The 14,915-nt window shown below is 47.6% G+C and overlaps 1 protein-coding gene across 4 annotated transcripts in view; it reads left to right on the forward strand.

The window, feature by feature from the left end:
• GRHL1 (grainyhead like transcription factor 1) overlaps positions 1-3,502 on the forward strand; it is a 46,187-nt gene extending 42,685 nt beyond the window's left edge. For all 4 annotated transcript variants that reach the window (XM_088053619.1, XM_088053620.1, XM_088053618.1 and 1 more), the window contains one exon: positions 429-3,502. In XM_088053619.1, the coding sequence (XP_087909745.1) occupies positions 429-543 (115 nt within the window). In that variant the 3' untranslated portion in view covers positions 544-3,502. The remainder of the gene's footprint in view (positions 1-428) is intronic.
• Positions 3,503-14,915: the final 11,413 nt, after the last annotated feature.

The raw sequence follows: 14,915 nt of genomic DNA on the forward strand, positions 1-14,915 counted from the left end.
TGTGCACAAATACACAGGTACTGGCCTTTCTGGCAAATGAAAGAAGTGGCCAAGCGTGGGTGGTTTCTTTCCTGCGAGCTCTGTAGGGTTTTTGCTGATAGTTTACAACTGACAAGCAGATGCATTCAGAGCCCCAGGTGCCTGCAGTTTCAGAAGGATTCTGCTGGTTCCAAGATATCTCTCCCTCCCTGGTCCAGGAGCCAGATTTAATCCTTCCATTCGGACCCTGAGAAGCGTGGCTGCCAGCCTTGATGGCAGGTTTGGGTCAGAACAGCCAGATATGCTATGGGAAAAAATGAGTCAGAGAGAGATGAGCAGGGATCTTATGTTACCCTTGGGTAAACTCCAGGCCTTTTTAGGTTTGAGAGTACCTTTGCTCTCCTTGGCATTTAGAACTGTAAAATACCTGATGTATTTTGTTTTTCCAGAATTCTGGTCAACATGGACGATAACATTGTGAAACACTATTCTAATGAAGATACCTTCCAACTGCAGATTGAAGAGGTTGGAGGATCTTACAAGCTCACTCTGACTGAGATCTAAGATCACAGACCACTGTGGATTTTAAACAAAGGTCTCAAGTGAACATTTTCCCATAATTCAGTATGTTGGGCAAAACACTAATCACCTCCAGAAGAAAGCCAGATGTTTGACTTGTTCTGGGGAGCAGAGCAGTGGTTTTGCCTAATATGTTTGTGTTGGTGTTCTTGCTCACGACCTTATTTGCACTTGAAATGGGCAAGCAAAGATTGGCAATTAAATAGAGAGCATGTATATATTTTTACTAGTGTATAAACCACTAGTAGGTATGGGAGGGGAAATCTCCTGGAAGGTGGCCTTTTAGACTGGTGATGTCGTATTTATCTATTCAGTAACCATGTTTGAGCCTGTTATCAGCTAATACCATTTTACTGGACTATTTTCTGCTAGGGAGAGATGCAAAACTACTAATTGATACTAGTAGGAATTGCATGCAGGTTGGAGAAAAGTCTATAATGTTTACTTGTGACCAGGGCAGACTGTTGAAATCACTTGTGTCATTTGGGGGGAAGGTAAAACTGCCTTGCTTATGAAGAACTCGCCTTAGTAACTGTGTGAACTCTCATCAGATGAAGCTATATTGTATATAAGTGCAATATATTTTTGAAGGTTTGTAAATGTGTACATATAAGCAATATATAATATATATAAAATATGGTGTTCTGTATATACCGTGAATATATGCAATGAAGCCCATCTAAAAGGATACCATATACAGAGAAAACATATTTAATGTAGATATTTAAAAATGGACAAACCCTTATCATGCACCAAAGGTGAGCACACGTTTGTACATTCATAGAAGGCACAAGAGACCTGCTTGTTAAACATGGATCTTCCTATGTAGAAGGAAAAAGATACCAGCTCTCTCCTAAATCCTCATGCACAGGTAGGCGATGGAAGTCCTGGTTTCGGTCATGAACTGTCAGTAAGTCCTGAAACAGCTGTGTACTGCTATCCTGGGAGGTAATTTGGGCCAAGTCTGAGAGCTGGTTGTTCACAAGAGGAGCACTCTCTTGAAGTCTTGTGTTTGGGGGTCAGGAAGAAGGTCTCCTGGATGGTGGATTTTTTTCTGTAGCAGTGTACTTAAGGCTCAGCTGGATGCTGCCCACAGCTCAGGCTGGATGAACCCATGGGCTAGATGGAGTCAGCTTGCAAGGCCTAGGATGTCAACAATTGGAAATGCACAGGCAAGGCTTTTGAGAGAGGAAGGTGGCAAAATGGCTCAGCAGGCCAAGTGGTTAGGAGGGATTAGGGCCTTCAAGTAGGTTACATGTTCTTGTGTGTGTATGTACGATGGACCTGCTGCTGAGCTGGAGAGACCCAGTGGGCACAGGAGGCATCCTGCGCCCCAGCTGGGAGTGCCAGACACCTCCAAAAAGTACTGCCCCGTGCTGTTTACTCATCATGTGCATGTGCTTATGAAGGAAAGGCACTCTTTGGTCAATAGCAAGTGAGAAATGAGCACTTAAAGGGCAGCACTAAAGCAAAAACCTCCGTTACATAGTGAGCAGATGAACATGAGTGCCAGGTCCAGTGTCAGAGCTTTAGTTAGGGATCTAGGTAATGAAAGAGGTTTATAACATTTTCAGACAGTACAAAGCTGCACATACTTCACCTAGGACATGAAGGTCAACCTGGAAAGACTGGAGAAATAGTCCGGAAAAGTAGCATATGATTTTACTTAATGAATAACGATTCTACTTAATGGTTAACAAATTGTAACCTACTGTTGTTTAGCTCTGTCATGGTGCTGTTTGGAAGAGGGCAGCAAATGTCATGTTGAGTTGATCAACAGGAGCATGACCTGCAAGAAATAGGAGACCTCCCTGCTTTGGCTCTGCTTGGCATCGCTGAGGCCTCCACTGGAGCACAGACCAGACCTTGTGGTCCTTTGGCCAGAGCTCATGGCTTCTGAGGAGAAAGGCCTGCATGATTTGCATGATGAGAGGTCATGTTCAGATGGGATGATTGATGGGAGCAGTCTCCTGACCCATGGAAGTGTCCTACTTACCCATGGCAAGCACAAGGAGTAGTGGGTGTAAATCACAGAAATTCAGACTGGGTGTTGGGGCAGTTTTCTCTAGTGAGAAGAGCAGGTTGCCCATGGAAGCAGTGGTTTGGTATCAAAGGTCTTCAGAGCCTGGCTGAGCAAAGGTATCTCTGGACTGTCACAGGTGTAATTGATTATCTCTTGGTGGTGAATCCAGGTGACCACTTGAAGTCCCTCTCCACCTTCTTTTTTGATGATTTATATAAAATACAATATTTTGGAATTTGTATTTGGATCAATCCTAAGCTGGTTCATTCCATTCCCCCCTCTATTCCCCTCTCCCTCCTCCTCCTTCACTGATGGGCCCCAACAGAGGGTTGGTGATGCTCTGGGCACTGCATGCTCCCCTCTTTGCTCTGTGGCTGGAGTTCGCTCAACTCCACACAGATGTATCTGTGACTGTGAGCATGTGCCCAGAACACATGGGCTTGAGGCCGAAGGAGAGAGGCTGATGTGCAGCTGAAGAGACTTGGCCAACACCTGCCACCCTGTACAGGAATCCACCTGGAGCAGCCACGGGACTCGTACCCAGCCAACCTGCTTGGGCTTCCCTTCGGCAGTCACGGGAATAATTTTACTATGGCAAGGGAATTTTTTTTTTTTAAAAACTGATATATAGAATACATATATATTTACACATTTTTATTGAAAATGGAAGTTTTATTATGGAAACTTGGTCTAGGGTCAGGGAAGTAGATTTAGAGTCTCCATAGAGGTAAGATTGACATGAATGTTATTTCTTTTTACTGCTTAATGAAGTATGTGAACTAAATCTGACGATTGTTTTCCACTATAAGATATTCTGGGACACGGGTCTTATAACAGTAGCAGCAATGTCATGTATGTTTTATGAAACTGATTTTTTTTTTGTTTTTGCCTACTGTTTTTTAATTGAAAATGTATTTTAAACCAAGCTATTAAATTTTATATGTTCATTTCTAATGATGAGTCTTTTTTATAACAAATTCATCTGCTCTTATCCCTTCAATTTTCCTCTGACAAGGAATCTATAAAACCCTGGTGGTTGTTTCCTAGTTTCTCCTCCTAAAAGAAAATAATTCCAGTGCCAGCTTTGCTGTTGTTATTCCCACTTAAGAACTGGCCAGCCCCATTCTCATTCTCTCCTTTATTCCAGCTGACCTTGTTCAGTTTAGTGTGTGGGGAAGCTGCAGCATTTGCTTCCACAGGACCCTTTCCTTTGGCAGGAGAGAACATCCATGGGTAAGGTCAGGTGTGTAGGGGGATCACTAGTGAAGCTGCAGGCATTGACTTTCCCAAGCTGAAAACAAAGTTGATGCTAACATCTCCAGGAAGATCCTAGCGCCATGGTATCTGGAGTGGTGTTCACCTCCTCTTTTCCGCTGTCAGAAAATGTCTCAACAAGCTTTTGCTGTAGCTGGCTCCCAGCCCCAGCAGCAGTTGCTGTCCTGGAGCAGCTCCTGTGTCGGCATCTTCCCAGCCACTGGGCTTGTGTCAACACGCTGGGGCTGGGTGGGGAGCAGCGTGGGTGGCAGATTTCTGGGCTAGGAAAAGGCCAGGAAAATATTTACTGATTTCCTTATTTATTTGTAGTTTTTGTGTAGGCTCTGCTTGCAGGGTTTGTCCCAGATGCAGGAAGATGCTGCAGTATGTCATGACTGGGTGATGCACCAGTGCTGGGGCATGCCCTGTGTCTTCTTCACCTGAGTTTGTGCTTGCTGGAAGACTGGGCAAGGTTCTGCCCCCATGCAGTTGGTGTGTGGCCATCTCACAGCAAACCTCAGCATGATACGGACTCCACTGCAGGGCTGGCTGAGAAACAGCTGCTGTCCCCTCTTCCCTGGCCAGCATTTTCCTCAGTCTTCATGTGGTGTATGTATGTCTGTGCCAACACTCCCTCCTCCTCCTGACACCCCTCAGCCCTTTTCTATTCAAGTGAGTTTAAAGGAAGTGAAGGTGAACCCCCAAAGATGTAGCTTTGGGGCTCTAATATTGAAAACATTTAGTTAGGCTTTTAAGATCTGACCTATTTTTATATGGGAAAACTGAATTCTGCATCAGTCTTTGGCTTCTTGATGGAACTTTGTTGAACAAGGACTTGCAAGAGCACGGAGCTTCAATGCTCCTCTATTTGGTTTGTATTTTACATCACTGGAGCTATTATTACAATTAAATTATTAAATATTAGACAATATTTAGATAACACCTCAACTAGATGAATTGATCTGAGTTCTCAGAACTTGTTTAGCTGCTTGTCCTTGGACTATCCTGCCATACCACTGGAAACCTTTGCATAGCTCACAGTGCTGCAGAAGGAATATTTGGCTTTTTTCCGCCTTGGCTAGTGTCAGTAGCAGCTGTGGTGGTTGTGGGGTTTTTGGCACATCCCACAGGTTCTTATTCCCGCAGGGTAATGCTGCCCTGCCCCATCCATCCGTGTGCCTGTGCATGCAGCTTGTGGATGGCTGGTGTGCCCTCTGGCTCAAGCAGGATTTCTTGTGTCATTCCTCCAGCGTGGCTCCCGTGCAGGCTGCAGACACATGTGCCAATACCAGCTGGTGACCAGTGTTAACAGCACCAAATCTGTGTGTCCCTGCTGCAGAACTGGTCACCTCGGGTGGCATCCTGAGCCTAAAGCTGACCTGCAGGTCAGTCACCACCACTGCAGTTTGGGAAGCATGCAGCGAAGCAGAGGAAAGGTGCATGGCTGAGCCCGGCAGCAGCTCTGATGAGTGGATTGGATGTCTTAGGGATTTGATATCTGGAGGAGAGGCAGCCGTGGGCTCAGGGATTATAGCAGCGAGGAATGATGGAACACGCTGTGCAGGTGGCTGCTGCCACCAGGCTGAAAAAGACTGTAAATTGGAGTGAAATTTGGAGAGGATGAAGTGACATGGGGAAAAGTGGATGGTTCCTCTGGTTCCTCAGCACCAGGGAAATTGAGTCCCTTGATTCCTTAGTGTCCAGCAGGAGAGGAGAGCTGGATGGTGCCCTAGCCAGGCAGTGCTGCCTGCCAACCTGTTGAATCTGCTCTTCTAGCTTCTGGGCTCACTGGTTTGGGTTGAGCAGGGCACTGTCCTGCTGCCACTGCCCAGGAGTTTGGCTTGAACCAACCTGCCTGCTCCCAGCCATTGGAACGTGCACAGACAGAGCCCAGTCCCTGGCCTGGAGAGACACAGCTGGATCAGCTGCTGTCTGCAGGGACCACTCTGGGAGCAGTGCTCAGCCCTGCTCAGGGCGTGACTGCTGTCTGTGATAAGGGCACAGCAGTGCAGGGATTGGCCCTGGCTCTGCCAGGCAGCGGTGCCAGTGGCATAGGCGTTGTTGCCAGTGCTTGGTTTGATGATGCTTCTAATCTTGTCATGATAAGGCTTGCTTGATTTTTTTTTTCTTAAATAACTATGTGAGCTATTAATAATAAAGGAAGAGTGATCACACAGTGGTCAGCTTTGCAGGTCCTGTCCCCACAGCTCCTTCTCACTTGAAATGTTTTGAGCCTGTCAGCCAATGCTGACCAAGGGTTTTTGGGGAGCAGCAGTGCTGGGTCTCCCATCTTGTGGATATCCTGAGGGGCCCTTAACCAGCCCCTGCTCTCCCACTTGCCTCTGCTTTGCATGCTAATAAAAGAGCCCAGGCTGCAGGCAAAGAGGCTGGTCAAGACTTGCTGTCTACAAAGCCTCAGGTCAGGGTAATGCCTGAGACAAAAGGAGACATAAAATCAGCAATGGCATGCTAAAAAAAAAATGCATTGCTGCCTGAATCACCCTCTGCTGTGCTACATGGCCAAAGGAGCTGGCACCTCATGGCAGTCCTGTCCAGAGCTTTGCCTGTGAGTGACCTCTGGCCCAGCCTTGGGGGCCAGCTGAGCTCTGCTTGTGGTGATGCTGCAATGCCTGGGGCTGCCTGGCCTCAGCGGGGTGAGGGTTTTGATGAGAGAAGGGCCCAAATCCTCCTCATCTCTGTAGAGGCACAGCTTTTCCCTGTTCCTCTGTACATGCTGCAAGGCAAGGAACCACAATGCTGCCCCATTAATGGTCAGCAGCACCCCCGACCCCATTCTTTTGTTTTTTCAAAGGAAAATTTTGAGCCCTCCTCCAGGACTGAAAAGACAATTTGAAAGACACCTCAAGAGAAAGAAAAATTATGATTGTGACCCAAAATCACTCTCCTTCACACCTTTTTTTTTTTATTTTTCTTTAGGTCCATCTTTCAATTCCTGAGTGTTGGGGGTTAATGATGATCTTCAACACCATCACATTGTGCAATATTTAATTTCTTGGAGGAATTTCCCCCCATCACCCTGCTTTGAAAATACTCCCTCTCTGATCCTCAAGGTTTTTTTCATGCTGCATTACATCTACCCATTACCCTGCTGTTATTTTGCTCTAAAGGTACATCTTGAGGCTTTTATGAACCATATTTGAGCTCCCTGACAACAGCACTCGGGCGGATGTAATCCAGCGTGACAGAGCGTGTGAATGCCATAAAGTGCAGGTTTAGCAGGTAGAAATCTGGCCAGCAGGGACCTGGCTGCACCAGCAGCACTGGAATTTCATGCCCTCACGAAGGGAGAAGGAGCACTTGACCTGAGCTGGGGCAAAAAATGAGCTGCCAGCCAGGCAAATCTGTGTTTGGCACTGAATGGAAGCCTGGAATAGCAGGTTAAGACATTCAGGCAGGGTATTCACAGCTCAGCTTTCTTTGGTCAATTGCTCAGGAGAAAAGAGGGGTGGTGCTTGTGGAGTGTGAGAAGCTGTGGCCAGGGCTTGGTTTGACTGTAAGGCTGGAAGTTACTGGCTGTGTGGGAAAGGTTTTGATGTAAAAGGAATGCTTCTCCCCAGTCCAGGGCCTTTCCCATCCAGCAGAACTGTGAATGTGCAGCCTCAGATGGTCCTTCACAAGTCAGTCACTGCATGGCTGGGGTTGAAAGGGATGGCTGGAGGCACCTGGTCCTGTTCCTTTGCTCCAGTAGGGCCACCCCCATCTGCTTCCCAGCACCCTGTCCAGAGGGCTTTTGAATACCCCTAGGGACAGAGACTCCACAGCCTTTCTGGGCAACCCAGTACTGGGTCACCCTCACAGAGAAGTATTTCCTGATGTTCGAAACTCCTCCTGTGTTTGGGTTTGTGCCTTTTGTCTTGTGAAGGTATGTGCTGGGTCTCCTGGAGGAAATAATACCAAGAGATCAGAGATGAAGTGGTGATTTAGGACTGCTTCAGGTGAGCTGCAGCTATGGGGAAGAGAAGTGCAGCAGCCCAGAGTGGGGTGTGCAGCTGGGGGCATCCCTGGACAACATCCACCCCTTGGAAAGGCACTGCAAGATGTGGTGCTCTGCTGGCACTGTGGAAGGATGCCCAAGGGGAAAGAAACTGAGTGTAAACAGTGCTGCCCGTACTCAGGAAGGGAAGATAGCACAGCTACACACCAGAAGAGCTTCAGCACAGAACTGGAACCTGAATTTATTTCACATTAGTCATCTTGTTGCACCTCTAAACATCCTGAAGCACTGCAGTAGTGAAGGGGAAGTGCACACCCAAGGCTGATGTAAGGATTTACCCATCCTGGGAAAAAATAGGGACTCCTTGTCCTTTTTATGTAAACAGTGTAAAACTAAGTAGGAAAAGCTTTTGAAGGAAGGTATTAAGGATCTCCACTGTGCAAGAGGAGTTGCAGTGAGTAAGTTCAGGTAAGCACTAGTTATGAGAAAAAGCATCAAGCTGGCTGGATACTTGATCCAAACAACAGGCAGGGTCTGTTCTGCAGCTGAGCGAGTGAATGGAGCCAACTGAGTCATGTTTGACTAGCAATGCTGCCAAGGAAGTATCTCAACAACATGAACTGCAGTTTTCCAGCTCCTCAGCTGGGGCAGGGATGGGATGTATCCATTGCTGGGGTGAGATACCTCCCTTTAGATCCTAGAACAGGGATTTAAACTATTAAGCAATTCAACTGCCACTGACTTTTCCCCCTTAAAAAGAACTTGGAAGGTGGCTTTTAAATGTGTTTAACTATTAATGGAAAATGTATTTTTTAGCAGTAAAATCCTATACTTGACTGTGTCCTTCAATATATAGTTAATTCAGAATTTTATATAGGAGGTTGCTCAGGGTATAAAATCATTGATGGCATAGTTTGAATGCAAGCACTGCAGAGGAAATTACCCTTACAAGCAATCTCCTCAGCTCATGCCCTCCTTTGCTTTGGCTGTCATTTACCAGGGATGTGTTCTTGTCCCTGGATTTGGTATCTGGCCTGCCAGCTGGAGCTCTTCTCTGGCCCCCAGCATTTGTCATTGTGATGTCCAATGAGACAAATGTGGCATTGGAGAGGGAAACAGAAACCCTGTCACCCATGAGGGAGCATGGGCTGACTCAGCTGGAGACAAGGTGTCTGTAAGAGCACAGCTGTTCTGTGTTTGGGGAGGTAAAGGAAGGTGTCAGGCAAGCAGGATGCAGATCCTGCAAGCAGGAGCAGAGATGGGAGTGGGCACAGCACACCCCAAGGAAACTGGAAGAAGGTGATGGTATAGCCAGAGTGGTTGGTGAGGGGTTTATAAATAAACCTGCTGATGGGTTAGCAATCATATCTCTGTTTGCATGTGTGTGGTGTGACAGCTGGCTGCTACAGGGAGCAATATATATACAGCAAAATTCACAGTGCACTCGCTCTGACATAATTTCATACATGTATGCTGTTGTAGGAAGCAGCAAGCAAAGCTGAGCATGCTGAGCGGGGGTACCTTAGCTTCTGTCTCTTACTTATCTATTGCAGACACCGAGCATCTGTGAGCAGCAAGGGGGGACAGACCACACTCCCACTGCACTGGGGGCCCCATAGCCAGGTTCTTCACCCCTGGCCAGAATGCATCCAGGGGCAAGCAGGGCTGAACCCTGGTGTCCATGAGGACATCCATTTGCAGGGGAGCAGCAGCAGAGGCGTATTTGGTGCCAAGGACAGTAGTTTAAAAGTGGCCTTCTCACCTGTCTCATTCTCTTCCACACAGGCTTTGTGTTTACTTCTATTCAAGGTTGCCCTGACTGGTCTCCTGCCCCTGCTCAGTCTCCTCATTTGTTCTGACTTGCAGTGATGGTCAATAACTGCAACCCCTGAGGGTGACATCTTTACAGAGATGTTCCTTATTCTTAATATTTTACCAGGAGAGGGCCAAGAATGGAGAGGGAGAGGCTTGTTCTGCAGGGCTGGGGAAGGAAAGCTCCAGGGAGGAGGAGATGGAAAACCTGCACAGTAGATGATGTGGAGCAGGGATATGTGATTAATTCCCCAGGAAGTGCAGGGTCAGGAGTCACCCTGGAAGTGGGCAGGGGGAGGGCAGCAGGGATGCAGATAAGGCACTAGATGAGATGTAACATGGACTCATATTTTGGGCTCTGCTTAGAGACATGACATCCAGCAGCAGCAGCCGCCTTGCATCAGACAACCAGGTCTGGGATGTCTCAGCCATTCCCAGGCACATAAAGAAGGGCCCACTCACAGAAAGGGGTGTTGGGGGAAGCTTTTGAAAGTGCTCAGTAGTGTCTCACATTATCAAGCAAGAGTGGGGGGACAGAGGTACATCTGAGCCATGCAGAGAGCCCCTCTGATACCAGCTGGGGAATCCAGAGCCAGGGTGAAAAATGGGGAAAATCAGGATCTTAAACAAGCCCCATCTTATGTCAAAAAATGTGACACACATGACAAGACAGCAGGACACCTGTGATCAGCCACAATCCCCACCAGCAGCCAGAGCCCTCCCCGGGGCCTGGCACCATTCTGTACTTGGTGCTGCATAACACTTTGTCCATGGACAATGTCCCAGGGGAGATGCCAGTGTTGGTACTGGAGGAGCCATTGCCAATGCCAGACCACTGCTACCCCTGTGGTACCAATCACCCCCACTAGGAACCATGTCCAGAGGTCCAGAAGTCGGTCCCTGGTCACAGAGGATGTCTTCCAGCACCTGAGTGATGCATGGAAACACCGCAGGTTTGTTAACGTGTGGAATTCAACTCAGGATGAAACATATGTTTGCACATAAGCTTGATAGCTGCCCCAGCAAGTCCTGAGATGATCAAACGAGGGGAACATCCATCAGCATTGCTAGTGCTTTAATATACTCTGTGTCAGAAAATATGGGTAGGCTTAGCTAACAGTAATGCTGAGGTCAAAGGAACAGTGAAAACAATGAACACATCCTCTTAAGCAGAACAATAAATAAATAGCATGTAATTTTAATTTTTGCTGGTTTTTGAATCCATCTCCTGGTGCCCCTAAAATAGGATCAGGGCACAAATAGCTGCAGTACAAAAACCAGATGGTGCACTCAAGCAAGCAGATGGTGCACTAGTATGTCACACTTATCACTGTCACTTTTTTATTTCTATTACAGTGGACCTGTGGGCAGTCCACACCTGTAATCAATATTTGTGGACTGGATTCTTTTAGTTCAGTAAACGCTATGTTTCACATACTCATAACAAATCTGTTTGAGTGGTGATTTCTCCCTGTAGTACTGCCAGGGCTCACAAAGTCTTTGATGCAGTTAATATTTTTTTGTGTGTGTGTAGAAACATATTTTTGGGAGTGAAGAAAAAAAAGTTGGCAGTGTGTGTTTATTCTATCAGCACACTGGGTCCAAAATAGAGAGAGAAACAGATTTTGTGGCTCTTCTCTTAAAGCCTTTCCTTTTGTTGTAACCTGGCCACGTTTCCTTACACTTTGCCGGCTGCTTCCCCACTCCTTGGATGCTTACCCATGACCAAAAGCTCAATCAGCTTCTGAAAGCGAACACGAAAAATGCGGGCGAGGAAGAATTTGACTTTTGACTCAGAGCAGCTGGGGACAGCACGTGAGGCCCGTGGCTGTGTGCTCCTTTGGCCAAAGCTGCTGTCGCAGGCTGTCCCTGCTGGCAGACACGTAGGCAGCGAGCCGAGCTCCCATACCCGCAGCCAGAAATGAGATGTCCCCTTGGGCAGCTGGCCCACACGCACTGTGACAGTGTGGGGGGACAGCACGTCTGCCCTGCCCTTCGCTCTGACTCGCTGTCCGGCGCTGCCCTTGTCCCTGTCCCTGTCCCCGCTGTGGGGACAGCGCCCGCGGCTGAACGGCGTCTCCACAGCAAACTCCCCAAATCGTCCCTCTCACACACCCGGCCTCAGCTGGGCCACAGTCTTTGTAAAAGTCCGTGGATTTATCATCGCTTTTACACTCGGAAATTGTTCTACCAAGAAATATTCCTTGTTGGTCTGCCTGCTTTCTTTTATTATCTTCCCACCTCTATTCTTCATGGTTATATCCCTTAAATCTCTTTCCCCACAGTATTTTTCAGAGATACCCTGTATATAACTCTAAATACCTTCTGTATCTCTGCTGTTTCCCTGGGTGAATCCCTCTGGTCCTGCTCCTGCCCTTGGCCAGGAGCTGCTGCTGCCGGTTCCATCAGCTGGTGACACCACCTGGCTGAGCCCCTTTGTTTCCTCCCTGATGGGCATTTCTCCTCCTGCTGTCTGCCCAGCAAGTGTGGTTTGGGACAGTCTGGGGTTGTGGCAGCTCTGACTGCTCTGTCCTTCACCACAGAGAGGGGAGAGATGCATCCTTACACAAGTCTCACCACATGCATCTTGTGACAGTCTTTCACTTCTTCCCATGAATCTTCTCATAGCCCCTGCATGGCAGGTCTGATTCTAATTATCTATATTTATTTAGTGCTCTCATTTGCTATGCTCTGTGTGTTTGCTACAGTAGCCTGCTGCTGTATGCAGCCAGACCAGATGCTGCTGCCAAAATGCAGTAACTGTAGAGCTGCACCCCAGACAACTGCTTTGGTCTATTTTTAACTACTGTTAAATATTAGGAAAACTGTCTGAGCCCGTAATATTCTTCCTTCAGTCTCTTTTGAATGGTTTATGGCATAATTAGCTACAAAAAGGGAATGGGGGAGAGCTGCCTGCATGACCTTTTGTTGTTTTCAATTTCCATTATTATTTTCCCTGCTACTCACACAGGATGTTTGATTCTTTCTTGTCATCCCAGCCAAAAGGATAAGATAACCAGAGCAGAGCCTTCTCATCCCTCCACTGCAGCCACTTTCATCTGCTCCTTCCTACCTCGGAACAAAGGCATTGTCTATCTCCAACAAAGAAAGCTTTTCTCTGAAGTGTTTGCCAGCGGTCTGAGTTAAACAGGCCTTTATAAAACCACATGGTCCTCGGAGAGCCGGATCCAGAGAATCGCGGAGCAGCAGCAGCACTGGGGCCGGGAGGGGCTGGTGCAGGATGGCTCTGCTGGGAGGGAGAGCACATTGCCACAGCCAGGCAGGGCAGGGACACCCCGCAGTCACTGACATGGGTAGGCTGCTCTGAGCTCTTTGGAATGGAGTACAGAGGATACCTTTACTCCAGGTTACTACCTCCAAGGAAGGAAACTGCAGCCAGCGTGGATCATCCCGAGGATCTCGCTGGTGCGTTGCTCAGGAAGTTGTGCTGCTGGGTGAAACCCTTGGGGAAATCAGTGGGTGTAGGCACAAGTATAAAGAAGCAGGATAATGTTAACTGCTTTATTATTCACCTTGGTGCAGCCTTGGGAAGGGAAAGAAAGCAGAGAGAAGTAGGAGTCGGGAGAGGAGAAGCTCTAAGGCTGCCAGGGCTGGGGACTCAGGCTTTGTGGGGTTCAATATTCAATGTAAGGATGAAGGTGCTCCTTCCTCATCTAACACCGCCTCAGCTGCCAGCAGCAGAAAAGGGCAAACTAGGTGACTTTGGCAGGAGTTTCAAGGATTTATTTTAAAAACTTTAGCTGTAATTTTTAGCCCAGCAAGGGGAACATAATCAAGCACATTTTCCCCTTAGCACAAATCAGAGTACAGACCTGTAACATCACTTCTTTTAACTGGTCTTGCATCCATGAGCTGTAGTGAGGACCCCTGGGGAACTTGGAATACGTAGGCATAGTCTGTGGTGTGTGACATGGGAAACACCCTGTTGGGAGTCAGGAGAAATAATTCTACTCTACTTCCCTGTGACTGCTTCTTCCCCGGCGAGGCTGCTGTGCTGCCTCCAGATGCTATTATTACTCAATTAAAAGTCTCTGCTGTCAATGACTAAGGCTGTGCGAGTAAGTGCTTTGAGCAGAACCTGCATGTGTTACAACAAGCAGCAAGGAGACAAACACAAGTCACTTCCCAACTACAGCAGAACTGTAAAGCATGCAAAATGGAACAGTAATTTCCTAGTTTTACAATTCCCTAGAGGTTTTGTTTTTAAGGATCCATGCAATTGAGAGGCACAAACCCTGTGTCCACACTGTGCTACTTCAACTGTGCTTTTTAGTCACCGATGGAATTTTCACAGATTTTTTTTTCATTCTCTGTCACACAACTGGTTTCCTTTTGCGAACAGAACTCTTTAATGTTAGAACTCAATTTGCAGTTTGAATTATCAGCATTTTCCTTACCATCGTACAGCGGAAACCAGGGCTCCAGCACAGCAGGTCCCATGCATATATGGAGAGAAAGCTGTTGGTAACCTATGCACTGCACAGAGTGCTGGCCAGGGAGATCCTTTTAATTTGCTTTTTGATGGGCTGGGAAGTGGTAGTGCTGGGAAAGCACATGAAATGTGCAGTAATGGAGAGCAGGGATGAGCACAGTGTGGTGAAGCTTTAGAAACTACATAGACAGCAGGGAAGGACGGGGATTCAGAAGAGCTGCAATGGAAAAAATAAATCCCAGTGGCAAAACAAAGCTGACAGTAGAAGCAGCCCAGAGATTCAAGATGATTCTCTGTGTGGACGCTTAAGGATGTAACATCTTGAGAAACCAGGGAACGAACAAACAGAGATAATTCAGCAGGTTAAAATGCTTTTTTGCTGTCCACATTCTGTGTCAGGGAGGCACAAGGGAGGGGGCAGGATGGGTTGGGATAGTGCTGGCAAGGCCAGCGGCTATCAGAGGCCTGCAGGACCCACATCTGTCCTGTCCCAGAGGACACAGGTCTTTCCTGTCCCATCCCAAGCTTTGGGATGTGGAGCTGCCCTAGCTGTGGTCAGTGCTGCCACTTCCAGCACTTGGTGCTGCTCAGTAACCAAGTGTACTGAGTACACTTGGTGAAGTATACTCCTGAGTATCACAGGCTGAGTATCACAGGCCCAACGCACTTCAGCTGCCACTGGGTAAGGAAAACAAGGGCTAGGACAGGAAAACCCGAAGAATATGTATTTTTTAATAGAATATATGTTGTGTCTCGGAGGTTTTCAAGAAGCACACGCTGGGCTGGCCCAGGGGAAGCCTTCCAACACCAGTGGATCCAACGATCTGCAACACTGACCCTTCACGGATTTTGGGAGGGGG

The sequence above is a fragment of the Pseudopodoces humilis genome, chromosome 3 (genome assembly GCF_049639895.1).
Source record: "Pseudopodoces humilis isolate 2021_Gansu_Grassland_sample_001 chromosome 3, ASM4963989v1, whole genome shotgun sequence".
Taxonomy (NCBI): domain Eukaryota; kingdom Metazoa; phylum Chordata; class Aves; order Passeriformes; family Paridae; genus Pseudopodoces; species Pseudopodoces humilis.